This window comes from Cottoperca gobio, chromosome 9 (assembly GCF_900634415.1).
Source record: "Cottoperca gobio chromosome 9, fCotGob3.1, whole genome shotgun sequence".
In the NCBI taxonomy this organism is placed as follows: domain Eukaryota; kingdom Metazoa; phylum Chordata; class Actinopteri; order Perciformes; family Bovichtidae; genus Cottoperca; species Cottoperca gobio.
In genome coordinates, this window is record NC_041363.1 from 27,451,519 (window position 1) to 27,478,351 (window position 26,833).

General features: G+C 41.1%; 1 protein-coding gene across 1 annotated transcript; it reads left to right on the forward strand.

The window, feature by feature from the left end:
* fam189a2 (family with sequence similarity 189 member A2) lies at positions 1–26,833 on the forward strand. The gene is made up of 12 exons (XM_029440551.1): positions 1–696; positions 3,549–3,605; positions 5,354–5,464; positions 8,551–8,670; positions 11,832–11,939; positions 12,192–12,325; positions 14,278–14,413; positions 15,581–15,650; positions 18,371–18,543; positions 18,610–19,159; positions 21,791–22,131; positions 24,657–26,833. Exons 1-12 carry the CDS (start codon positions 418–420, stop codon positions 24,942–24,944), a joined length of 2,367 nt encoding a protein of 788 aa, XP_029296411.1. The 5' UTR covers positions 1–417; the 3' UTR covers positions 24,945–26,833.

The window sequence follows — 26,833 nt, forward strand, 5'->3', positions numbered from 1 at the left end:
CAAGTTTGCGCACGGGCCTGATACAGCAGAACCCTGCTTGCATAGTAAACAACTGTGAACAACTGTATTTAACACATGTGTGTAGTGCTATGCAAGTCATCAAGTGTACATTTGATTTCAGGTATATTTTGATGAAGAATTGAAGAAGACACCCTGCCTGTTTACATGTTACACATGGCTGCTTTGCCCCTCCCCCGTCCTCACTTTTCTCAACCCGCTGCCAAAATATGTGAAAGTCAATCCAAGCTACCTCTCCATGCTCATGTTATTTAAAACTGGACACCATCATGGCAGGGGCACCGAACAGCTCCACTGAGCTCAGCGAGGATCCACCCTTTAATCCGTGAAACAACGCTTCTGTGGAGAACTAGAGCTCCGAGAGATTCTTTGTTTTTCGTCCTGCACATCGAGCTTCAGATGTCGCTCCCAGTGGTGCTGCCGGGCTCTTGCTGTCCGGTTATCGGGGCTTCGCAGCTCGCTGAGCCGCCTTACCGTAACCGACCCCGTGGCTTGTCCGCCTCTTCCCGGATTGCCGGCGGTGGCTCTCGGCTGCTGCTGCCCGGGCGGCCGCTGCTCTCGCTGGGCTTGTTGCAGCTGCTGCTCGGCGGCTCCATGGTGGCGCTGTGCTTCGGAGCTCTGTCCCTCAGCAACTCACCCCCGATCCGAAACTCCTGTCCCTTCTGGGCAGGCTCCTCGGTAAGTTAACCACGGGGCTTGTCTATCATCTGTGGGCATGGCATTTCATGACAATTGTGCCTCTAACTTTATCACAGGTCACAAAATACCCTTGCCAAGAGTTCAACATTTCAGCAGTGTCAGGCTGTAGCCTATGTATAGTACAAACGGTAACGTGAGTGACAGGCGTTTTATTTCACCACCATTTAAAACAAGGAAACTGTCACTCAGTCAGGGAGGACATGCAGCTGGCAGATGCTTCCCCACATGTGTTGCTGTCAGAGCCACTGGAGAGGTAGTTCGATATTTAGTGTAGTGTGTCAAAGAAAAAGATCTTATTATACATTAAACTCCCTCCAGCACTGTCCACACACTGCAGTAAAGTCTTCTCTATAGGATCACTTGACAAGGTACATACATTCCTGCTTATTCCTAGAGGATGTCAGAAAAGAGGTTGATAGGATGTGAGGATAAAGTGGGAGGCTGCAGACTCTTTTATTAACCACTTGTTATATGCTAATTAGAAGTTAATTAAGTTAAGTATTAGCTTAACTTAATTAACAAGTTGTAGGCCTATACCATTGTGGATGGCCACAAGATAGAAACACAAGACTATATAATAACATAGGACTTTGATTTGACTCACTCTTACACATTATTAAAAAGGTGATGTCTGTTCTGTAGTCACATGCAGTCAGTGCCCAGCTTGCTGCTCGCTGAGGGACTGCTCTGTTCCCAAACACACCAATGGTCTGAAAAATGTCCCCCAGTTAAAGGGGTGGTGGGGTTCAGACAGTTCATACAACTTATGTACACTATAATATATTGAATAATAATTACATGCTATTTAATACATCAATTTGATGCCTTGAATGCACAAAAATGACATTGCAAATGAATGTTAGTTTAGTAAATAGTACATTTTCCCAATTGAATGTAACTTCCAATATAAACCACGCCCACTTCCAGCATTCTACCCAAATACACCGACAGATCCTTCTGTTGATTGAACAGGTACAGATCGTGACGTCTCTGTAACACATGCTTTGTCAACGCTCTACTCTCATACCACTTTACACCATTTAGTGCCATGTCACGTCACAGTAACATTAAGAAGCATCTTTATTTCCCACTGTTAGACCCTTATTAGACTTTCTTGGAGGGTCATTTGTGACACGTTACAAAAGTACTAAAGTGAACATGTGATCAATTTCCAATAATGCGTTACTACATTTTCAGGAAAAAAGCAACATTTCAGGTGCGTTCGCTTTCCATTTGAAATCCAAATAAAGTGATGTAGATAATCTGGATGAACTCTCAGTGGACTGTTGTTAGTTGGCAGATCAATGCTTTAAAGGGACTTTAGTACCGATCCCTCCTTAGGGCCAATTTCCCGCATTCCAGGATGTAGCTGGCACAGTCGGGGCATTTCTGGGCATCAACAAAGAGTCTTTGGGCCCCACATGGATGTGTAACCCTCAGCCAATAAGCAGGGTGTGCAGCCTGTTCTCTTTCCCAGATCGTCACATATCGCTGCTTTGTCACGCTAGTGTCTGTGTGATACAAAGCTGCGGGTTGTTACATCGCTGTGTGTTTTATGTGCTTCAGTGTTTCCTGTCTTTATTTGTGCTTTAAACGTAACGTCGAGAAGCAATCAGAAAATAAAGTTATATTCCATTTTGATTCCCTGCTTTGTTCTCACTGACGCTGCTTCCTCTCTACATTCATTCTCTAGCTCGCTCGACCACCATTCATTCTGTAAAGGAAAGTGTAACAGGAAAGAATCAAACAGGTTTATTGATGGTAGGAGTAATTGTTTTGCACCATTTGGCCTCAGACCCTGCACCCCTGGACATGCTCATCAAGCAGTTAAGAAGATCATAAGCAGGATCTCCCATCAGAATAGAAATAATAGGCCTACTGCTTCACATATGTTCCATTGTGTTCCATGTACTGTATTTGTATGTTAGAAGTGATCAGTTGTGTGTGTTGTCCATAGTTTAATAAACCTTTAATTTCTAAAGAAATCACTGAACACACATCAAGAAGCTCAGCAGCAGCCTTCAGAACGGAGACTAAATGACAATTGGCTATAAATGGTTCCCCAAGGTGGATTTAATGTAAAGATACATTTAGTAATTTATTATTTTTTAAAGCTCTTGATATTTTTGGTATGAATGCATTTATGCTACAGGTGTGTACTAACAGAGGTGGCCAGGTGCATCTGCCATAAGAGCTTTGCAGCTAATGCTCTTTGTTTACACTACATCTAACAACTCTTGCTAGCACTTCTAAACCCATAACACACATTAAGCACTTGTACTGTAGCACCGAACATTTTTCAAAGGGATAGATTCCCAGTTTTGGATGATATTTAGCTCTTGTAGGTCACATTGGAAAATAATGAATGTAATGTAAAAAAAGATCCTTGATTTGGAAAAGTGTGAATCTGATGCTTCATCAGGCTGTCCACAAAATTCACACTTGGCATTGCACTTCAGGAAGGGAGGCTCCCTGACATTCCCCTTTCAGGAGGTGTGTTACTGTGCTACTGTGCTACTGGAATACAAAATAAAAACTTGCTCTGATTCGTCTCTGAGGAGGAAACAGAGCAATTACATCCAACACAAAGTGTAACTGCAACATCTGAACAACAAGAGAAACATGGGGGAAATACAAATGAGCAATTCAATGTGAGCTCGACGTAATAAAAAGCAATAAATGGTTCAACTGCAGTGTTTGAGTTTCTGCCTAGATGTTTGTATTTCATCTTGTTAGATATGTGCATGTCTGCTGTTTGTATATGTCTATGTTGTGTTCTTCTCACACAATGTTGCAGCACATGAAAATATTTTTTCTCCATGTGTTTCCAGGTCATTCTGTCAGGCATCGTTGGCCTCACAACATGGAGAAGGCCCATGCTGTTACTGGTAAGGGATATGGTCTTGGTTCCTTCTATAAAGCAGTGATTTTGAAGTTGCTGTGTGTTGCTGTCCATGTTCCATGCAGAAGTTTCCCGGGCTCTCCTCTGATCAGCACTCCTTCAGGTAGAGGGTTAGGTGATCAGTGGAAATGAAAACCTGCTGACTGTTGAACAAATCAGAAGTTCGAAGAGGAAAAGACAGATATGGTCAAGTGTATGGAAATAGGGTTTCCTTCCAAACACCCCACAAACTCAACAGCCACAACACAAATGTGTTTTTGGGGCTTTTTGCTTTTCGTAATAATTACAACCTCCAGATGGTTCATGCTGCACACACAGCAGGACAGGTCAAAGGGGTTGGTCATTGGAGGAGTGTTGCTCTTCATCTCACAGGCTGCTCCTTCCATCACTACTACATTTAAAACTGATCTGCTGTCAAAAAAGGCAGAAAATAGTTTTTTAACACGCATGTTCAGTGATTTCTTCTGTCAGTGCTAATACATTGTGTTTCCTGTGACTACTTCAAAATAAAAGTCACCTCGCTTTTAATGTGAAGCATTAGCAGCAACATAATTGAGCTCTGATGCAGCTGTAGGAGAGCTTATTATAACTTTAAAGGAAAATAAGTAGTTTATACAACATGAGCTCCTCTGGTGTGTTCTCAGTAGACACACTGGAGAGCTGGGTTCAGACCATGGAGCATGCTGACTGACGCCTTTAGTTTCTGCTCTGGCTTGTTTTGATGTATTTGAGTGTTTTGAGAAAGGTGGTTCCTTCATTTACATTTAGGGTTTTGAAAATGATTCTAACAAGTCGACCGTTCTTTGAGGAAAGGTTGTGGAAGAATTAGTATATTGTACGGACAGTGCTGAAGAAATTCAAAATAAAATGAGTTGTGTGTCCTCTAGCGTTTCCTTTTAAGTCTGGAAGTAACGAGATATTTAGAGACAGAGAGCTCATTGATACCAACCGTTTAATGACCCATGGGTGTGTATGATGCCTTAAGCAAAGCTGGAGGGATCTCCCTCACTGTCTCAGCAAAGTACCAGGATGTAGAAATGGGACTTTCTTCTATCTATCTGGTCTTCAACAAGAAAAGTCTGAAAATCTAGTATATGCACCTTTTGAGTTGAGATCATTTTCCTCAGACAGGTGTGGACGGTTATACTAAAGCCAGCTGTGCTTGTGCTGATGTCAGCAGGAACCTACTGTGTGTGTGTCCTCCTATTCGTGTTCAACTTCCAAATGCCAAAGTTCAAACTTAGTGTACTCTGTATTGAGAAAGGCCGACTGACTAACAGCCAGGCGGCAAACAACGAGTAAAACGGACAAACAAGTGATGCTTTGAACTGCATCACTGGAGTTCTAATTCACCATATAGCTCATTTATATATCTTTCTGTTCCTGTTGTTAGACAACTGAACAGTGGGAGTTACACACACACACACACACACACACACACACACACACACACACACATACACACATAACTATACATTTGAAAATGGCTTTTGCTGTAAAACAGGATGATTTCAGTTGGACTTTATTCTAATCCAATGTCATCTCACCTCCCTGTGTTTGCATAATACGGTCCATTGCAACGTACAGCAACTGTTCTGTCACTCTCAACATGTGTTTACATCCTATTTATTGAATCTCTTTTGTTACAGAATATGTCCACAAGTGTTCAAACCACAATAATTCATCTTCCCTTCCTTTTCCATCCACCCCCTGTCCCCATCCCTCCATCTCCAGGTCAATGTGTTTGTCCTGCTGTCTGTGGTGTGTGTGCTCCTTAATCTGGCTGGATTCATCCTGTGCTGCCAGGGAGCCCAGCTGGTTTCCAGTATGACCAGCTGCCAACTGGTGAGGCTGTTACCTGTTTGTGTCCGTCTGCTTTTGGTCTCATCATGTGTAAATGTTCTGTATTCTTTCTCCTTCACAGCGTCTCTGCTTCCCTCTGTTCTTCCTGTGGAAAGTCAATAGGAAATGAAATCATGCTTACTAATTTGATGTATTTCCAGTTTACTGGGGAAGAATATAACTAGAGATGCACCCATTGATTGGCCGGTGACCAGAATCGGACGATTCACTATTATAGACAGTAACCGACTATTGTATTGCCTGTATGTATGTTACCTGTATATGTTCCAGCCACACACACATTCAGTGTTGCCAACTTGGCAACTTTCTCGCTAGATTTAGCGACTTTCCAGAGCCTCTTGGCGACTTCTTCATGCCATCAGGGAAATATATTGTAATATACTATATTGTAATTCATTGTGAATGCTGCTCAGAGTAATGACAGTGAGCGGAGTCTCTCCCCTCACTGTCAGTTAATATCATATCATACACACACTTTCACATTCTTGAAAATAGATAGTGATTCAGAAATAGTTTCGTATACACAGTATAGAATAATATTTTCTCTGATTGTTCTCTGATGTGTATGGACGTACATTGAATTTTCCATTAAAGAAAATGACAGAATTGTCTGTCACTTATAGAAAGAAAGAAAGAAAGAAAGAAAGAAAGAAAGAAAGAAAGAAAATCATAATTAGCAGACTTTTAAAATATCGGCCAAGAAAATTGCAATTGGTGCATCTCTCGATATAACATGAAGAAAAGCAAAGGACGAACAGTAAGTTCAGAAGAAATCACTTTTTATCATTTCATCACTTTGGATGGAAATAAATGTTCACTTTGAGTCACATTAACTTTTATTGTTTTACTTACAAAGTCAAAGATCACAAAGTGTGTGTGTGTGTGTGTGTGTGTGTGTGTGTGTGTGTTTTAAAATGAAATAAATAAAATGAGTAAATTATGAAAATAAATGATAAAATAATGTTTGAAACGTAAAATGTTATTGGACTTATGAAGGCTTTTGGTTTGTGCAATAGTAGGAGGAGAGGAGAAGATGCATTAAATATAGACTTCAACAATAACTAAATGGAATAATTAAGCAAATAGATAAAAATGCAAACACATATTTTACACAGACTTTCCTTTGTTAAGACATTTAGGTAACTTACTTTGGATTACTGATAAATTGACCATTTCCCTGATACAAACAGTGCGTCTAGGCTTACAGTGGTCTGATGAATCGCTGGTAACAGTGTTTCTCATAAAGAAGTTCTGGACTATTTCTCAATAGTGTTTACCACATGATCAACGAATTTCAGGAACATTTATTTACATTAGTTTGAGGATGTCAGCTGTTTGGGCTCCACAAACTTGTTAATGACATTAAACTGAGAAAAGAAAGCATCTAACTTACTGTAGTTGACAGAGGAAAAACAAATGCACGGAGAGAGAGAGACAGTCGGCTGCTGCATTCAGTAAGTTGTCAGAGAATACATTTATTAAGATTTTGTATTATATCGGTAGGCCTGGCCCCATTATGTAAAACGGTCAAAGAAAAGAAATGTCACTGACAAACAACAACAGGAAAAAGGACATTTGTAAATAAAAATGTTTTGGAATTAAATAAAAATTGTAATTAATGACAGTTATTTGGATTTTTTCACAATTCCTTGCTTATATTTGTCTGTATTTATTCATATAATTATTTATTTCATCTTGCATTTATTTTGTCTATTTATTCTCATTTATGGACCTTGTTTTGAACACACAGTGTACGGTGTGTGTGTGTGTGTGTGTGTGTGTGTGTGTGTATTCAGATGTCTGCAGTTTGTCACTGGGCTGGGCTACACAGCACTTGTCTGTAAAGCACACTGAGACAAATGTATAATTTGTGATATTGGGCTATACAAATAAATTTGATTTGATTTGATTTGATTCATCACATGTTGCAGGTCGGCTGCAGGAAATGTGAGGAGTCTTTTCACGCCAGAGCTCGTCTGTGTGACCTTTTGACCTTTCCTGCTGTTGTGTCGTCTTTCCTCCCTCTGCCTGGGTTCCTCTTCGCTGACTCTTTCCTGTCGCTCTGTTTTTCACATGTCCTGTCTGTGAGGATGTTGGAGGGATAAGATAGATGGGGTTACGCAGTCTTTTGCACTCTGCGCTATAAATAAAGGTGTGTGTGTGTGTGTGTGCGCATGCTGATGCAGATCAAGTGCAGCAGTACTCCCAATGTAGCTTCATTTGGCACCAGACGTAAACAGATACTTTCTGCAGTAATTGATATTTCTCTGACTATTTGCTTTTGCAGAAATAACTTTGGAAGCATATTATTATTAATAGTAATAATAATAATAATAATAATTATTATTATTATTATTAATAATATTAATAATAGTAATAATAGTAATAATAATAATAATTATTATTATTATTATTATTATTATTGTGTAGATGCAAATGTACCTTTAAATGTGCTTTTAGGGATATATAATGTCCACATTGTGATATGTTCGGGTATCAATCTCATGTTTGTGTAAGTACAGAGCTGGACTCAGGACATGGTTAGCCTAGCTTAGCACAAAGACTGGAAACAGGGGGAAACAGCTAGCTTGGCTTTGTCCAGAGTTAAAAAATACACCTGCCAGCTCCTCTAACGCTCACTGATGAACATGTCGTATCTTGTTTGTTAAATCCAGACACCGAGAGAAATGTAAAGAGTACTTCAGTGCAGCGTCGTCAAAAGGTTTTGTTAGCGGAGGTGTTACAGACTGCCTATCCACGTATAAACATATATACTTTACATATCTATAGTTTCACAAATCTTTCAATCATGTGAGCTTTAGCCTCCAAATCCAACCTTTATTTCATTTTCTACTAAGTATTATGATTATTATTTACTGTATGTTATGTGTGTCTTCATGTTGTGCCCTACATACTTTTTTGAATGCTGTGCCAAAAACATATTCCAGTGACTGGTTGTGTGTCCATTAAAGTGAAGTGACATCTGACGGGATGTGATTAAATTTTTTTTTAAATCATATAAAAATCCACCGTGTGTGTGTGTGTGTGTGTGTGTGTATATATTCCAGAGTGAGGCTGGAGATGTGTGTTACTGCTGCTCCCTCTCCCCCAGCTCCAAATGTCCCGAGGAGAAGCTGCTGGAGCTCCACCCTGCACACTCCTGCAGCACCATGAGGATCCTGCTCAAGGTAACTTGTGAGCTGACGACTGAATACATTGCACATTTTATACTTTTACACTCAAACACATTTATAATCATCACACATGTAAGAAGCGAAACAGTGGACAGCAGATACTGAAAGAGTCACAGCAGACTGATTCCTGCTCTGATCACACCAAATGTTATTTTGTGCGCCGTGCACACAGAGGGAAATACCAAACGGTTGTAGCGCTGCTGCAGCTGGTCATTGCACTGCCACCAAAATATTCCTACAGTGGTTTCTCATTTGATCTGGCCACTATGATAATGTTCCTTTTACTGGACTCCAAGTAGGTTATACACACTTGGTTTAAAGGATTCTGTAGCCTGCTGGAAATGTAGTGACGATGATTTCCCTGGTGCATGTGCTATGAACATGCCTCACAATCCAATTTCATTACATTGCTAATGTCATGCTGTATATATGAGGAGACTGTGGGTGACTGCATTAGTAAAGTAGCTGCATATGAAATAATGTCATTTAGGATGCAGGCCAGGACATAGAACATAAGTGGGGCACATATTTGTCTTTTATAAAAGAGTCTTAAGACACAGCAGAAGCACACAGTGTTTTTGATCACTATGTGAAACACCTGCTTGTCCTTTGATTTATTATTATTTTATTTCATTTTATTAATGTATTTAATTATTTTTCTTAAGAAATAATTTTAGTTGTCTCCCTAACAACGGCTTTGCATCTTGTGTCCGTGGCTCAGGTCGGATGGGGAGTTTGAAATATAATGTGTCATACTGTGTGTCATCTGTCGTATGACTGCTCCACATTACTTATTACCTCAGTAACAACTATTCTTCCACATAAAAGACATGGAAACATCACATTCTTGACGAGACACAATATCGACAAAACCAAATGAAAAATATAAATAATAGAAAGTCTCTTACTTCCATTACGTAACCTCAACAGTACATGATTAAATATATCTAGTAAAGTAGGTCTGTAACTGCACGATACTAAGTTAGCAAATATAATCAAACTTCACATACAGAGTATCATGTAGCCTCGACTGCTTTCCTTCTTAATAATGGCTGTTCTTAATTTCCTTTTAAAAACGATCCTACTTTTAATTAGGATTAAATGTAGTGTTAGTTTGCTCCAGTTTGTCAGAGAACTATACATGACATACTATACATAGTTTTCTTTAAAGCCCTGGTTTTATGTAAAGGTGATGTGAAGCGTCCCATGAAGGCATGTCTGGTGTTATACTAGTGTCTGCTTATTGAGTGTGTTAGCTGTGAATAATATGTAGGTTTCTTTAAGGCACAAAGTTTCTTATCCACTGGAGCAGGCAGTGTGCCAGTCTCTCTCTGCCAGCCTCATCCAACACAGCCTGGCATTCATCCCAGAGCGAGGTGGGATGGCTCACTCTGTTTAGAGTGAGCTGGATCTTATTGAGCTCTTGTTGTGAAGCACTAGAGCAGACTGCTGGACGGTAATCGAGGTGGGATAAAAATAGAGATTGTATTACTTGTTTAATTGTTATCCGTTAAAAAGTATGCGCACCTTCTGATGACAGAAATTCCTCTACTAATTTTGGCAACCATATTATTTATGTGAGTTGACCATGGAAGTGTTCCCTCAACCTAACCGTTTGGCCTCTTTGGTCTGCTCATGGCTACTCCTTGAATAGAGAGTCTGGTCTGTCCTCAGAGCGTCCCTGGAGCCAACTATCAGATTCAGTTTTTGCGATGTTCAACTTTAACCTGTTCAGAGACCCATTCGGAAACCAGCATCTACTCTTCTTGGAGCATTTTGTTAAGCTCCTTGGTATTTTGTGCAGATACATACATTGTAGTGTCATCAGCGTACATAGCCATGCATGCATTTTGTGGTACACATGGCAGATTGTTTGTAAATATGGACTATAGGAGCGGCCCCGACAGCTGCCCTGGGGAATTCTGCATTGTAGTGATTTAATATTTGAGAGTGCAGCATTATACAAAACACACTGTTGTCTGTCGGATAAAAAACGTTTCATCCAATTGATTGCTGAACTTTTAAATCCATAAGCCAAAGGTTTGATAAGTATTAGCTCACAGTCTTTAAGATCAAAATCTGCACTGAAGTCCATCAGTCCTGTACCTCCTAACTTTAACCAGTGTATTGTGTTAAAGCTGTACATTACATGCATGTCAGAATTCAGAGTTGGTTCTGTTTTCCGAGAAGTGATGCTGAATCTGTTTAAATACAATTCCCTCCATACATTTGCTCAAAACAGGCAGAATGCTGACAGGCCAGTAAACGACTGCTATTTGTTCACGAGTAACCTTTGCTAGTTTCCACAAATTGTGGATAAACACCTTCATTCAGACACACTTTATGACACAGTGGCTGACAGCTGTAGTAATCTGATCATTCATCATCATCAGATGATCATAACCACAGGGTTCATCACACTTCTCCATTTATTCTTTCTTTACATTTATATTTTTTATCGTACATAATATGCTGTTTGATTAGTGACTTTTTATTTATTGTTTTGATTTCTCATTGTATCCACTTTACTTAAAGAATATTATTAAAATAATAGTCTATATCTTGTGGTTTGGTAATAAATCCACCCCCAGATTCATAAATAATGGAGTTATTATTTGACCCATTACTTCATTAAGGGTTCTTTGTAACTTCTTACTGTCGCCACTGTCACTTTGGTGTGCAGTCGTCCCACAGAGCCAAAGGATGATGAGTCTCACAGAATTGGATTTCCAGCCAGATAAAGGGTTAAATTGCTGTCATCTCTGTTGAACTCAAATGATATGAGTTTACCAGACAAATCAAGGATTCAAGAGACATTAGTTGGATAGAGTCCGGTCAATCTCACAGCTGTGGTCAGTAAAAGATTGCAAGTTATAAAAATATGAAATGGTTAGATGAAGATGAAGTATGGACAAAATAACTTGTGTAATACCTTTGTGATCCAAGAAGGCATAGTTGTGACAACAGCTCAGTATGGAGCACGGACACCTGTGTCCTAAATTGGTATAAGCTGTGTGAATGTTGCCTAGGTTACGCTACAAGTGTGTACAGAACATACACTCATTACTGTAGGTTACAGATTTAGATTCAAAAAGAAATGATGAAAGACTAGTTCAAGTCAAGTTACACTTAGTTTCATTGTGTTTCTCTCTCAGAAAGTCTTGTTTGCACTGTGTGCTCTGAACGCTCTGACCACAGCCGTGTGCCTGATGGCAGCTGCTCTGAGGTACCTGCAGATCTTCACGGCAAGAACACCCTGCATGGTAAGATCGCACTACAGTCAGCTCTGCAGCCGGCAGCGAGGCTAATGTTGGCCATTACCGACACCGGGCTGGTGCTGTAGCCTACTGCTTTGCTTTTCAATGACTACACTGCTGATGCGGTGTCTGATCTTCCTGGAGTTCTATAGTCTCTCTTTTATTCAAGACAGAAATGTAAAAAGGACGTGGTGGTTTTATTGAGTGCCCAGACATTAACATATCTGTGTGACGTCACGTGTCCCTGCTCTGTGATAGGACGAGCACAGGGCCACAGCTGAAGAGAGGGAGGAGCCTGCTCAGGTCCCAGACCCAGATGAGTTTGTGGCCCCAGCCCCTCCCCCCTCCTACTTCTCCACTTTCTACTCGTACACACCACGTCTGGCCCGCCGGTAACACCCCCCCACCACACACACACACACACACACACACACACACACACACACACACACACACACAAACACACACACACACACACACACACACACACACACACACACACACACACACACACACACACTTACAGGACTGTCTCAGAAAATTTTGGTATTTTGGTTTGATATTTAGTGGAACTGACGTGCAATATAGCAGACACACAACATGCACGTGTGTGGATCACATTAGGCGTGTTGTTATATACAGGACTGTCTCAGAAAATTAGAATATTGTGATAAAGTTCTTTATTTTCTGTAATGCAATTAAAAAAACAAAAATGTCATGCATTCTGGATTCATTACAAATCAACTGAAATATTGCAAGCCTTTTATTATTTTAATATTGCTGATTATGGCTTACAGCTTAAGAAAACTCAAAAATCCTATCTCAAAAAATTAGAATAGTTCCTCAGACCAAGTAAAAAAAAGATTTATAACAGCAAAACAAAATCAAACATTTGAAAATGTCCACTAATGCACTCAGTACTTGGTTGGGAATCCTTTTGCACGGATTACTGCATCAATGCGGCGTGGCATGGAGGCAATCAGCCTGTGGCATTGCTGAGGTGTTATGGATGCCCAGGATGCTTCAATAGCGGCCTTTAGGTCATTAGCATTGTTGGGTCTGGTGTCTTTCAGCTTCTTCTTCACAATACCCCACATATTCTCTATGGGGTTCAGGTCAGGGGAATTGGCAGGCCAATCGAGGACAGTAATGCCATGGTCAGTACACCAGTTACTGGTGGTTTTGGCACTGTGGGCAGGTGCCAGATCATGCTGGAAAATGAATTCCTCATCTCCATAGAGCTTTTCAGCAGACGGAAGCATGTAGTGCTCTAAAATCTCTTGGTACACAGCTGCATTTACTCTGGGCTTGATGAAACACAGTGGACCAACACCAGCAGCTGACATGGCTCCCCAAACCATCGCTGACTGTGGGAACTTCACACTGGATTTCAAGCAACTTGGATTTTGCTCCTCTCCAGCCTTTCTCCAGACTCTGGCGCCTTGACTTCCAAATGAAATACAAAACTTGCTTTCTTCTGAAAAGAGGACTTTGGACCACTCTGCAACTGTCCAGTGCTTGTTTTCCATAGCCCAAGTCAGACGCTTCTTCCGTTGTCTTGAGTTCAGAAGTGGCTTGACCATGGGAATACGGCTATTGTAGCCCATTTCCCGGACACGTCTGTGAACAGTGGCTTTTGATACCTGGACTCCAGCTTCAGTCCACTGTCTTTGAAGCTCCCCCAAATTCTAGAAGTGACTCTTCTTCACAATGCTGTTAAGGCTGCGGTCATCTCTCTTGGTTGTGCAGCGTTTCCTGCCACATTTCCCCCTTCCAACAGACTTTTTTGTGGATGTGCTTTGAAACTGCACTCTGTGAACAGCTTGCTCTTTGAGACATTTCTTTTTGTGTCTTACCCTCCTGATGGAGGGTGTCAATGATGGTCCTCTGGACAGCAGTCAGATCAGCAGTCTTCCCCATACTTGTGATTTAGTTTACTGAACCAAGCTGAGTGTTTTTCAAGGCTCAGGAAACCCTTGCAGGTGTTTCGAGTTAATTAGACGATTCAAGTGATTCGTTGAACACCCTACTAGTATACTTTTTCATGATATTCTAATATTTAGAGATAGGATATTTGAGTTTTCTTAAGCTGTATGCCATAATCAGCAATATTAAAATAATAAAAGGCTTGCAATATTTCAGTTGATTTGTAATGAATCCAGAATGTATGACATTTTTGTTTTTTTAATTGCATTACAGAAAATAAAGAACTTTATCACAATATTCTAATTTTCTGAGACAGTCCTGTACTTACATCTTTATTACTTTAGTCCTGTCTTTGGTGTCCACGGGTCACATGATAACTCCCTCACTAGTAGTTTGTTATTTGCCTCGTGTGTTTCAGGATCCTCGGCGACAGTGTGATCCCTCTCCCTCATATCTACGGGGCTCGGATCAAAGGGGTGGAGGTCTTCTGTCCGTTAGACCCCCCACCTCCATATGAGGTTGTTGCTGGAAGTTCCGCCAATGCAGTAACACAGGTACACTCCAAATCCATCCTTCACACTGTCGCCCAACCGATACTGGATGTTTACGAAGTTTAAAAACAGATAACAAAGTATTGGCAGATAGTATTTGTTTTAGCAGAGACACGTAACATAAAAATCAATCTGAATACAAATACCTTAGATTTATTTGACGAGTTGCGACCCAGATACATACTGAGCAGGACATTTTACAGTTAATAAATCAACTTCTGCTTGAAATGGAGACGCTGTTATTATGACCTCAGTTTGGCATTGAGCCGTGTCAGTTTTCTGAACTTGCATCACAGTCATCATGTGGTCACCTTCACTTTTTGAAAAGCTACAAAACTTCTCTCAGGAAGCGACAATATCTCAGATTTTCATTTTCTAAACGTAACGTCCCCGGCTGAAAGTGAGGTGTGTACTTGTACATGTTAAAAGTCAAGATAACAATAAAATAAAATAAAATAATGAAACTTATGATGTGAATAATAACAGAAATATTTAAAATCGATTAATAAAATGTAGATTTTAGGTTTCCCTGAAAACATTTTGCAGTTAGAAGTTGCATTTTTATTATGCTATTCTAAAAGCAATAAACAAGATATATCTGAGAGATTGTTGATGAAGGAAACACGGCTACAACACATCATAACCACTAAACAACAAGAAACAAGAAACCTTTCCTTCATTAAAACTACATCAATAATCTTTCTAAATTCATAAAGGGTCACCTTATTTACAACTGCATCAAGCAGTTACTTCTACTTGTGGGTCATCGGTGCAGTGCTTTGCAGCGGACGCACAGTTCTCCGACTGTGGGGCACAGGTACATGAATGCATCTAAAGAAGGTTCTTAAATGGTCTCTGCTCACTACTGCATTATCACATGACAGAAACAAGCAACAACCAATGAGGTAACAGCTGTACGAAGCGGCACAGGCAAGCGGGCGAGGTAACCATAGAAACAAAAGTAGCTAGATAATCACAGCCCTACCTCGCGGTGAGTGCAGAGAACATTTCATGTGTAGGCAGCTTAAAAGATGCAATTAAATGTGGAAACTGGCAACTTGACATATTAATAAAGAATAAAGAGATATTTAGTCAATAAACTATAATTACCAACTTGACATTTTTGACTAGTCGATATAACAGCAGCGTGCTGATGTGTGTTTCCTTCAGGAGACAGAGATTGCTCTGACAGAGCTGACGATGGACCCGCCTGCCTCTCCACCAGGAGCCTCTGTTCCAGGTAGGATGCATGACACACACCAGGTGGATCTGCTTGTACTGCCTGTGATCGGATGATCAGGTGGGACTCCAGGGTCATTTACAGTATCATACTATCAGCTGTTTCTCTTGTGCTCGGCAAACTCTATTAAGACGTGTTATCTGTTTTATCATTTCACTTTTTCTGCTCATGTTGCCACGGCTCTACATATTCATCTGTGCTGGGGCTGCTTTGTCTGTGGAAGGATATGAGGAACATCTGAGATGTGCATTTTATCTATACATTTCCATCAGCGTGGTTGTCTTTATAGTCAGAACCAGATCAACATGAAATATTGTAAATAGGCTAAATGTTGTTTCTAGAGCAGGAACAGTAAAGTGTTCAACAGCAGAGTCACTATTTAAACTCATTAATATCTCACTGGAAACGCCAAAATGCCAATAAAATAAATCATATTCCTGACATCACAATACTGAGTGTAGCTAAGAAAGAATGAAGAACACAGACATCAGTCCTTCCACCTGTCCTCTGTCCTCCTCTGGTGATCGCAGGGAGCTGCTGCCTCAGCCAGCGGGTACAAGAACATTTACATTTACAAGAATTTGCCACATTTTAAGATTTGTGTTAAACTAAGTCAAAGAGTTGGACTACATATGGACAGCTTTTGGCTTTATACTGGCAAAGGTTTAAATAGAACGTACTTGTTGTTGTTAATCTTCACTGCTGTGTGTGTGTGTGTGTGTGTGTGTGTGTGTGTGTGTGTGTGTGTTTAATACCATGTGTTGATAACCCTTTCCTAAATAAAAAGACTCTTGTTATTCGGTGTGTTTCAGGCAGTCCTTTGCGATGTGTTTATCTCGCATGTTCATATCGCTATGACGATGAACATACAATTTACCAGTCAGCATCAAAGTGCAGCACAGCTTTACTGTGGGTTTGTTGACGTGTGTGTGTGTGTGTGTGTGTGTGTGTGTGTGTGTGTGTGTGTGCGTGTGTGCGTGTGCGTGTGCGTGTGCGTGTGGGTGTGTTTTCTTGGTAAGGTTTCCCTCACTGTCTCTGACTCTGATGCTTCTAAGACTCCAGCAGAGCTGTTGTTCACCAGACTCAAGACAAACACAGTGTTGCAGCCTGAGCTGAAATGGTACCTCAGCAGGGGTCCTCCTTTAACCTCCGCTGGTTTTGCTCTCGCCCATGGCTAGAATACTCTGTAAAGCAAGTTGTATGCTTTTACTTCCCCTGTCTACATTTGGGGCGAGCCATTGATAAAGATGTTGTGTTTACAAACTGAACTGAGGCTTTGCCAGCTGGAAAGGTTTCATTGCAGCTGGTGAAACTGTAGACCACCTGCCTGCTCCAAATCAAACAGGTGGATTCCAAGTCAAGTTCCATGATTTTCTAACAACAAATTGCTATTATAGTAGTAATAATAATAATTAATATTTTCCTTTGAAATGTAATTTCCATTTGTGTGCACATGATGTATGACAAAATGAAACATTTCTGTCAGCCAACTATCTCTTAGAGCTCCTACAAACAGCAGTCTTTCACCAAATGTACCTGTCAAAGCTTTTGCAATCATTTAATTGAGGAAGGTGCTCTGACTGAATGGTGGCCATTAGTTTTATAAAGAAGTGGTTTAGGTGTTATAATTATATGTAAGGCATCACATGGTTGCAGCATGGCTTAGCAGTCTTCTAGTAATCAGAAGGTTTCTGGTTCAATTATTATATTACAGAGCGACTTACAGTGAACTAACTACAGGGACAGTGTCCCTGGAGTAGCTCAGGGTTAAGTACCTTGCTCAGGGGCAGAATGGTGGCAGCCCTGGTGTTGAACTCACAACCATCTGGTGTTGTATTTGGAAGCCGTACCACTAGACCACGAGGCCATCACTCAATCCTCCAGAGAGTGTCCAAGTGAGCAGGTTGGCACGTTGCATGGCAGCCTCTGCCATCCGTGTATGAATGTGCCATGTATGTGAATGTGTGGTTGGCTTGTGTTGTGAAATGCTGTTGTAAAGGTAGACAAGAAAAGTGCCATATAAATGCAGTCCATTTACCATTAGAACATTTACAATAAAAAATGGAAATGGAGGATTTGAATGGAATCGACACAAAGCGAAATTTAGACTGCATTTAACCCATCCTAGTATTAAAAGCAGTGGGTAGCTAGTATACATACAGCAGTGTGGGGGTCCAGTGACCAGAAACTGGCACCCCCTGGTACCCATCCACACCCTGTCAAGTCTGTTCAAGGACTTGAACTGGTGACGCTCTGGTTCCCAAGCCAAGTCCCCACGAACTGAGCTACTGTTGCCACTGTGTGTGTTTATGTGACAAGGCAACCGCTATACAAAAATCGGCCACAGAAAACAACCAGCGATGTACCAGCCAATCGCCGATAGCTGACATATTCGTTCAAACGCCAAACCCTAGCTCTCGCCCTGTACCCATCATGTTCAGGATACTGATATCTTTAGCTGAAGCACTCATGTGATCCCCGTCATATTTGTCCACATATGTTACACTCTCCCTTATATGTGTGTATCAGACACACTTGTATAATTTGTTGAAGCATTCGTGGTGAAGACACACCCTTAAACATCTATTGGAATGTGTGCTACGTTTGTAAGTTGGAGCATCCAATTCTGTCCAATCCAGCATTCTGTTATTACGTTTGAAATGAATGCCAGACATTGACTTTTGTTCTAATATCACGCTTGTTCATCTGTCTGTATTAAGTCTCAGACAGGAGTTCCCAAATGGTATCGGCATCACCAGGCATCCTTCCGCAAGCCAAGCCTCAGCTCCAGCCTCAGCTCCAACCCCAGCTCCAACCTCAGCAGCAGCAGCAGCCTCACCTCCAGCCTCAGCAACAGCAGCAGCAGCCTCACCTCCAGCAGCAGCAGCAGCCTCACCTCCAGCAGCACCAGCCTCAGCAGCAGCAGCCTCACCTCCAGCAGCAGCTCCAGGCTCAGCAGCAGCAGCCTCAGCTCCAGCCTCAGCAGCAGCAGCCTCAGCTCCAGCAGCAGCAGCAGCAGCAGCAGCAGCAGCTCCAGCAGCAGCAGCAGCAGCCTCAGCTCCAGCAGCAGCAGCAGCAGCCTCAGCTCCAGCAGCAGCAGCAGCAGCCTCAGCTCCAGCAGCAGCAGCAGCAGCCTCAGCTCAAGCAGCAGCAGCAGCCTCAGCAGCAGCAGCCTCAGCTCCAGCAGCAGCAGCAGCAGCAGCAGCAGCAGCAGCAGCAGCAGCCTCAGCTCCAGCAGCAGCAGCCTCAGCTCCAGCAGCAGCAGCAGCAACAGCAGCCTCAGCTCCAGCAGCAGCAGCAGCAGCCTCAGCTCAAGCAGCAGCAGCAGCAGCCTCAGCAGCAGCAGCCTCAGCTCCAGCAGCAGCAGCAGCAGCAGCAGCCTCAGCTCCAGCAGCAGCAGCAGCAGCCTCAGCTCCAGCAGCAGTCCTCTCCAGCACTGAGCCCCTGGAGGAAAGAAAGGATCCACCGCTCCAACAGTGACCCAGTGTTGATGGACCTTGTTTCTAAAGGTGGGCTTTTTTGTGGAACTATGCATGTATCTTTGTAAGTTGGAACACAAGTGTACATACTGAACGTAATCAGCACATCAGTAAGCCATCTAATTCAACAGATCTTTACTGTCTTATTGGAGGATTTACAGTAATCCATCAACATTCCAGTACAGTATCTGATATAAAACAGTGTGTGTGTTCCTGTATACATCGTCATCATTAAGGCCACAGACTATAGACTCTTGATTTGTTAGGATCAACAGATCATTGGTTTTATGCCCTGATATTTTCCTGTCATTCACATTTTAACATTCTTCTTTAAAAAGATGGGATGGGAATTGAGTTTCCAAAATTGTCAGAATTCTTGGAATCACATCCCTCTCTGACAATTGATTCTTCTTATCGATACTTTCCAACAATTGCGCATGCACAAGGAGGTAATACCATAATAAAGCTGAGGGTACGCAACCTATTTTTTACCAGATAAATCTGTGTTAAAATCAGATCTGGTTAACGTTAGCTGTTAGCTGTTCGCTGTTAGCTGTTAGCTGTTAGCTGTTAGCTGTTAGCAGACGTAGGGCATTATGCATTCATGCTCCATTCATGCTCCATTCATTAAATATTTGTATTGGGCGAAGGTAAACTATAACGTTATCATGATGTGTTTAAATGTTATCTTGTAAAATGTAGTTGTTGGCGAGAAATTTGAATAAATCCAGTTGTTTGAAGGAGATGTTTTTACAGCAATATAAAGTAGATACTAGAGAGGGAATTATGACCTGTTTAACTTCCTAACACTAGCTCTAGTCAGCTTATACAACTATTAATCTCAAGCAAATACAATCATTTATTTCCTAATAATTTGAATTGTGTGTTTTAATGCAAATAACTACTATAGATGACAATAACAAAGTATAAAATAAAATAAAAACCCTTGCCTGCATGTGTATGGAGATAAGAGGAATCGATAATAGAATTGGTATTGCTAAAATCTTATCAATTCCCATCCCTAGCTTTGTTGTCTTTGAGCTGCAGGCTCCGGTAACGTGCGTTGTGTGTTGTATGCGGGGTAAGAAGAAACACTTTGAGGCATATTGTTCTATACCATAATATGTGGAGCAAGACCTTTCTCTAGTGCTGATGCAGCGCTGTGGGGAGGCTACACGATAATAATCATGTCACATTTGATTTGTGCAATTTTTTGTTACTAATGTTTTCAGATTTGGATTTCATTGGTTTCATTTTTTAGATACATTTTCAACATGAATAAACCCATATAACACTTCAATTTATTTATTCAATTTCCCCGGGACCAACTCAATTGACCACTTGTGTTTTATGACTTTTGTTTTATGACTATGATATGTTTTTATGACATTTATTTATGACATACTATATGACTTTTTATTACTATTTATTAAATTATATACTATCACTATTTATAATTTGATATATATGACATATACAGTACTATGACATACTATATATGTAATTGACTGTGCCTTCTTCAAAGACTTGCCCTTGTGCAGTCATTGGAAGGTCACTGACTGAGGTCAAGTGAGATAAGGATGTTGAGGGAGTGGGCATCAGAGGAGAGGAGGGGGTCATTAGTGACTTTGATTAGTGAGGCTTTTGTTCTGTGATGGGATCTAAAACCGGATTGAATGGTTCATAGACTTGCTTGGAGTCAAGGTGGGTCTTAAAGAGTGGGTGATGGTGGATAATGTTTCAGTGAGTCAGTCTGATAGGAATGAGGGAGAGGGACTTCTACAGAGACTGATGGTGCGTCTGTTTGGGTCACGGGATGGGGATGTCCATGTTGAAAGCTGGCTGATTGGAGATGGTGAGGTCACAGGTGGTTGATGGTGATTCCGGTTAAGGATTTCCAGAAATTATGTCGCTATTTTAAATTCTGTGGTTCGATGTGGAATTCAGTGAGAGGAAGAAGGAGGGGTGTGTGTGAAGAGGGTCAACAGTCAGTGAAGCGGACAGGATTACACACCGTTTAAATGTCTTATAATCTAACAACTCATGATGCTATTATTAACACTTAATAATAACCCAAAACACAAACTCAACAATAGGTACATACATAAAACTATACACTCAGAATCAATACAATAAAGCAGCATAAAACAAGTAGCACCAGATCATTCATGACTACATGACTGCTCCCTCTTTAGTTTCAGTTTCAGTTCAAAATGATCCCAGTCCGGATCCAGTTTGAGTTTTGTATGCTACATGTTGATCCCCTGAACAGAAAAAGAAAGTTCGAATTCACAAGCGGAGATTCTAGACCAGAAGCCCAATTGGTTACAATTGAGTGGAAACACGAGGAGAGCCTGGTTATGAAGGCATTTATAGAGGAGTTTAATTTTATCATTACAAAATGATCAAAATGATGTGATCTTATCGGCTTCCTGTCCAAAATTGTATTTGCTTGATTGTATATCATCATGAGAGGCTTGGGGTTACACAGTACCTTAAATGTAAGACGATCATTGAGTGCATGAAACTATTTGAAGCATGAAATGTGAGGCAGTCTGTAATAAGTCTAGCTGTACAGTATGTCTGCCTACATATGTTGGATATACCTGTACATGGATGATTGGAGAACCTGAACCATCTGCCCTCTGATGTCTGCTGTAGCTCTAAGCAGCAGCGACGCTCCCCTCCCTGCCTCTCCTCAGACCACAGATTCTTCCACCCAGACCTCCCAGCCCACGCTGACTGTCTACAGCCAGGGCCAGGTCACACTGCGACGGGGCAACAACGACAGCAGGACGCCCCGGCAGCCCCGGCCCTCGTCCATGGTGGACTACCAGAGCTACCGACACACACAGCAGCTGGTCAGGAAAATCCTGGAGCAGCCGGCCGCCCAGGGCCTGACCCCCGAGGTCCAGGAGCTGGTGGACAGCATACGCACTGTCCTGCAGTCAGACCAGGAGCACATGGAGGAGGCTGTACGCTGTGCCAGCTATATAGAACAGGTAGGTCATGCAGAAACATTAATAATCAAAACTACAGATACCAACATCCAAGACAAACATCTGTGATACAACAATCAGGAGAAATTTCAAGTAATGAAGCTAAAAGCTTTTGTATACAGTAAATAGTGTGAGAGGAGAGGGTCACATTTTTGTAACTTTAATTCAATTACATTTTCATAATAAAACATTGACTGTTAAACAACTCACATTTCTTCCAAAACTGCACCAAGTGACTTCACCTACTCAAAGCGCTTCAGGTTACTGGAGGAAGAAAATCCAACTGAAAATGAGTTGCAGTACATCCCATCATTCAGCTAACATGCTTTACTTTCCCAGAAGAAGACAGATGCAACATATCTACAGGACTGTCTCAGAAAATTAGAATATTGTGATAAAGTTCTTTATTTTCTGTAATGCAATTAAAAAAACAAAAATGTCATACATTCTGGATTCATTACAAATCAACTGAAATATTGCAAGCCTTTTATTATTTTAATATTGCTGATTATGGCATACAGCTTAAGAAAACTCAAATATCCTATCTCTAAATATTAGAATATCATGAAAAAGTATACTAGTAGGGTGTTCAACGAATCACTTGAATCGTCTAATTAACTCGAAACACCTGCAAGGGTTTCCTGAGCCTTGAAAAACACTCAGCTTGGTTCAGTAAACTAAATCACAAGTATGGGGAAGACTGCTGATCTGACTGCTGTCCAGAGGACCATCATTGACACCCTCCATCAGGAGGGTAAAGACACAAAAAGAAATGTCTCAAAGAGCAAGCTGTTCACAGAGTGCAGTTTCAAAGCACATCCACAAAAAGTCTGTTGGAAGGGGGAAATGTGGCAGGAAACGCTGCACAACCAAGAGAGATGACCGCAGCCTTAACAGCATTGTGAAGAAGAGTCGCTTCCAGAATTTGGGGGAGCTTCAAAGACAGTGGACTGAAGCTGGAGTCCAGGTATCAAAAGCCACTGTTCACAGACGTGTCCGGGAAATGGGCTACAATAGCCGTATTCCCATGGTCAAGCCACTTCTGAACTCAAGACAACGGAAGAAGCGTCTGACTTGGGCTATGGAAAACAAGCACTGGACAGTTGCAGAGTGGTCCAAAGTCCTCTTTTCAGACGAAAGCAAGTTTTGTATTTCATTTGGAAGTCAAGGCGCCAGAGTCTGGAGAAAGGCTGGAGAGGAGCAAAATCCAAGTTGCTTGAAATCCAGTGTGAAGTTCCCACAGTCAGCGATGGTTTGGGGAGCCATGTCAGCTGCTGGTGTTGGTCCACTGTGTTTCATCAAGCCCAGAGTAAATGCAGCTGTGTACCAAGAGATTTTAGAGCACTACATGCTTCCGTCTGCTGAAAAGCTCTATGGAGATGAGGAATTCATTTTCCAGCATGATCTGGCACCTGCCCACAGTGCCAAAACCACCAGTAACTGGTGTACTGACCATGGCATTACTGTCCTCGATTGGCCTGCCAATTCCCCTGACCTGAACCCCATAGAGAATATGTGGGGTATTGTGAAGAAGAAGCTGAAAGACACCAGACCCAACAATGCTAATGAGCTAAAGGCCGCTATTGAAGCATCCTGGGCATCCATAACACCTCAGCAATGCCACAGGCTGATTGCCTCCATGCCACGCCGCATTGATGCAGTAATCCGTGCAAAAGGATTCCCAACCAAGTACTGAGTGCATTAATGGACATTTTCAAATGTTTGATTTTGTTTTGCTGTTATAAATCTTTTTTTTTTTACTTGGTCTGAGGAACTATTCTAATTTTTTGAGATAGGATTTTTGAGTTTTCTTAAGCTGTAAGCCATAATCAGCAATATTAAAATAATAAAAGGCTTGCAATATTTCAGTTGATTTGTAATGAATCCAGAATGCATGACATTTTTGTTTTTTTTAATTGCATTACAGAAAATAAAGAACTTTATCACAATATTCTAATTTTCTGAGACAGTCCTGTATATAACAACACGCCTAATGTGATCCACACACGTGCATGTTGTGTGTCTGCTATATTGCACGTCAGTTCCACTAAATATCACATTATAAAGGGTGTGTTGTTTAAAAAGTACAAATGTAGGAAGATAGCAAGAGGCTGCTCCCCATCTGATCGCTACGCAGGTTGTACATGAAGCTACAGAAGTGCATATTTAACTGAATCCGTGTGGACAGAGAACTATCTATCCAAGAGTCAACATTTATTGAAAGAATTTAGATGTAATCATTTCAAATATTCACACCATGTTTTGATATAAACAAATATTCTTGAATTTGTGTCTATTTTAATACAATTGAAATTGTGCTGAGAGGAAATTATTTTCACTGGACAGGTTGAAATATGTCCGGCAGTTGATTCAACTGTAGGATAATTTAGGAGGATATAGTTTGTGCTGCTGCCTCATTGATATGAATGGGCTGGACAAAATAACAGAAACACCTGTCAGTACAACTTTTGTATCAAAAATGATGTTTGTTCTGTCGTCATGAACATTACTTTCCCGTTGGCTTTCAGGTGTTCACTGACTCAGAGATGGGTCCCAGTCAGCCGAAACCTCCCCAGCAGCCTGCAGGCAGTCACTCCCAGACTTACCCTCGCCCCCCCAGGAGAAGGCCCGGTCTGCTGCACCTGCAGAGCTGCGGGGACCTCAGCTCCTTCACCTGTGCTGCACTGGAGTCCGTGGAACATCGAGGAAGCAGTAGAAAAGTGGGGTCGAGGGCAGGGTCAAGGACAGGGTCCCGCCTGGATCATCCTGAGCGCCCCCACAGTCTGATCGGAGTCTTCAGAGAGACAGTGCTTTGAGGGGAAATCTAATGTATTAAAATGTGTTGGATGGAAACACAGCTGGATGCTGCCTTAACTGTTGCTAAACTGTGAGAGAAAACTATTGTAATCCAACCACTGAGGAGGGTGTGTGTGTGTGTGTGTGTGTGTGTGTGTGTGTGTGTGTGTGTGTGTGTGTGTGTGTGTGTGTGTGCGTGCGAGAGAGAGAGAGCAGGTTTTTTTTTCTTTCTTTTTTTGCTCCACTGTACTCTAGCATTTAAAGTTGTGTATACTTTGAGATTTTAACATTGTGATAAGTTTGCATTTCTCCCGCTCAGCTCAATACAGCTATACAATTATTTTACATGTATCATGGTGTTATTTAATGTTCAGATGCATTGGTTTCAATATTTTTCAGATATCCTACCTAGGTGATGTGCAGCTGTTGTGACAGGTTTTTGACTTAGAAATATAGAATTTTACATCAGTTTGGATCATTATTATTATTACTTAAAATAACACCCAAAAAGCTTGATGACAAAACTTATATAATATTTTATAATTTACACAAAATGTTAAACATTTCGTTAATTAGATCTATTCAAATATACAACAATAATATGATAATGAACAGTTCAATAATTATTTTACTACTGATAATATAAATAATAAAATTATTTATAATAATAATAATAGGCCAGAGACCCTCAGTTCCCGTCTCCCCCGTGCCGTGCGTCAGTTCGTCCAGAAGCTCTCCACATTGTTTTTAAGTTGATACTGTTTAGGTGGGGCGTAAAAAACCTGAACTGGCAGAAAGAAATCCCTGATATTGATAAAACAGTAATGCTTTATTTTATTGGTCTATAATTCCTTCATAATTCCCAACAAGTTCCTTGAAAAGAATGTTGGTACTAATTATAGAGAACATATGAAATAACTATATATTTATTAATGAGAACTTTGCTTTCTTATATGTTGAACTGTGGACTTTTCTGAAAACGCGTTTGACATTTTATAATGTAAAGCCGACCTGCTGTGCAAAAGAAAAAGTTACACACGCAATTAATTAGAATTTAAGTGTACGGCTTGAACCATTCGACCCAAAGTTAGCACCAAATTAAACAGATCTTTCCAAGAAACGTTTGGGAAATAATTTGAAAATACAAACCACTTAGTTGCGTGTTCCCAGTGACAGCCCACCAGGGTTGACTTGCCAGTTCACAAACAACAAAGCTTGGTTGTGAAAGTTATCGTTTGAAAGTTCCAGGCAGATTCATCCAGCCTCTGCAAGTGAACGGTGGCACAATGCAAAGAATTGACTTGATCCAAAGTTTGAGCATTATTATAAACGTTGGGGGATAACTGCTTCTGTCCCTGTTGAAACAAACCTAATACATTTGGTTTAATTACCTTGGACACAATCATGGTCTTATTTAGTGTTTACTGGTAGAATATATTGTTTTCAGAGACATCCAGTTTCCCAGTCACTAATGTTGGACAGCAGGGAGAGAAACTTGCATGTTGGAAGAACATATATTCTGTGAGATGTTTGTGGATTTCTTTAGCTGTGTATAACTTACATTGTGTCACTGCATCTTGGGAATGGATGAGTGTCCTGAGGTGTGAATCTGAGGGTTTCCTATCTTCTCTATAGTGCACACTGGGGAGAGAGGAGAGAGGAGGAGAGTCATCGAAAATCTACCTACCATCCTTTTTGGAATGGGAAATGTTCTGTAATATATGACATGTGTTGACATTGGCTTCATCATTAGTGTCAGTCTACTGCACTGGCCACAGGAGACCTGCTGTATGCATACAGAGTGTTGTGTTACTACTGTCTGTACCTATTACTGACCTTTCGCCTGTTGATTTGCATTTTATGAACATGTGCACATAGAGATCATCGTAAATTAAATGTTATTAACATG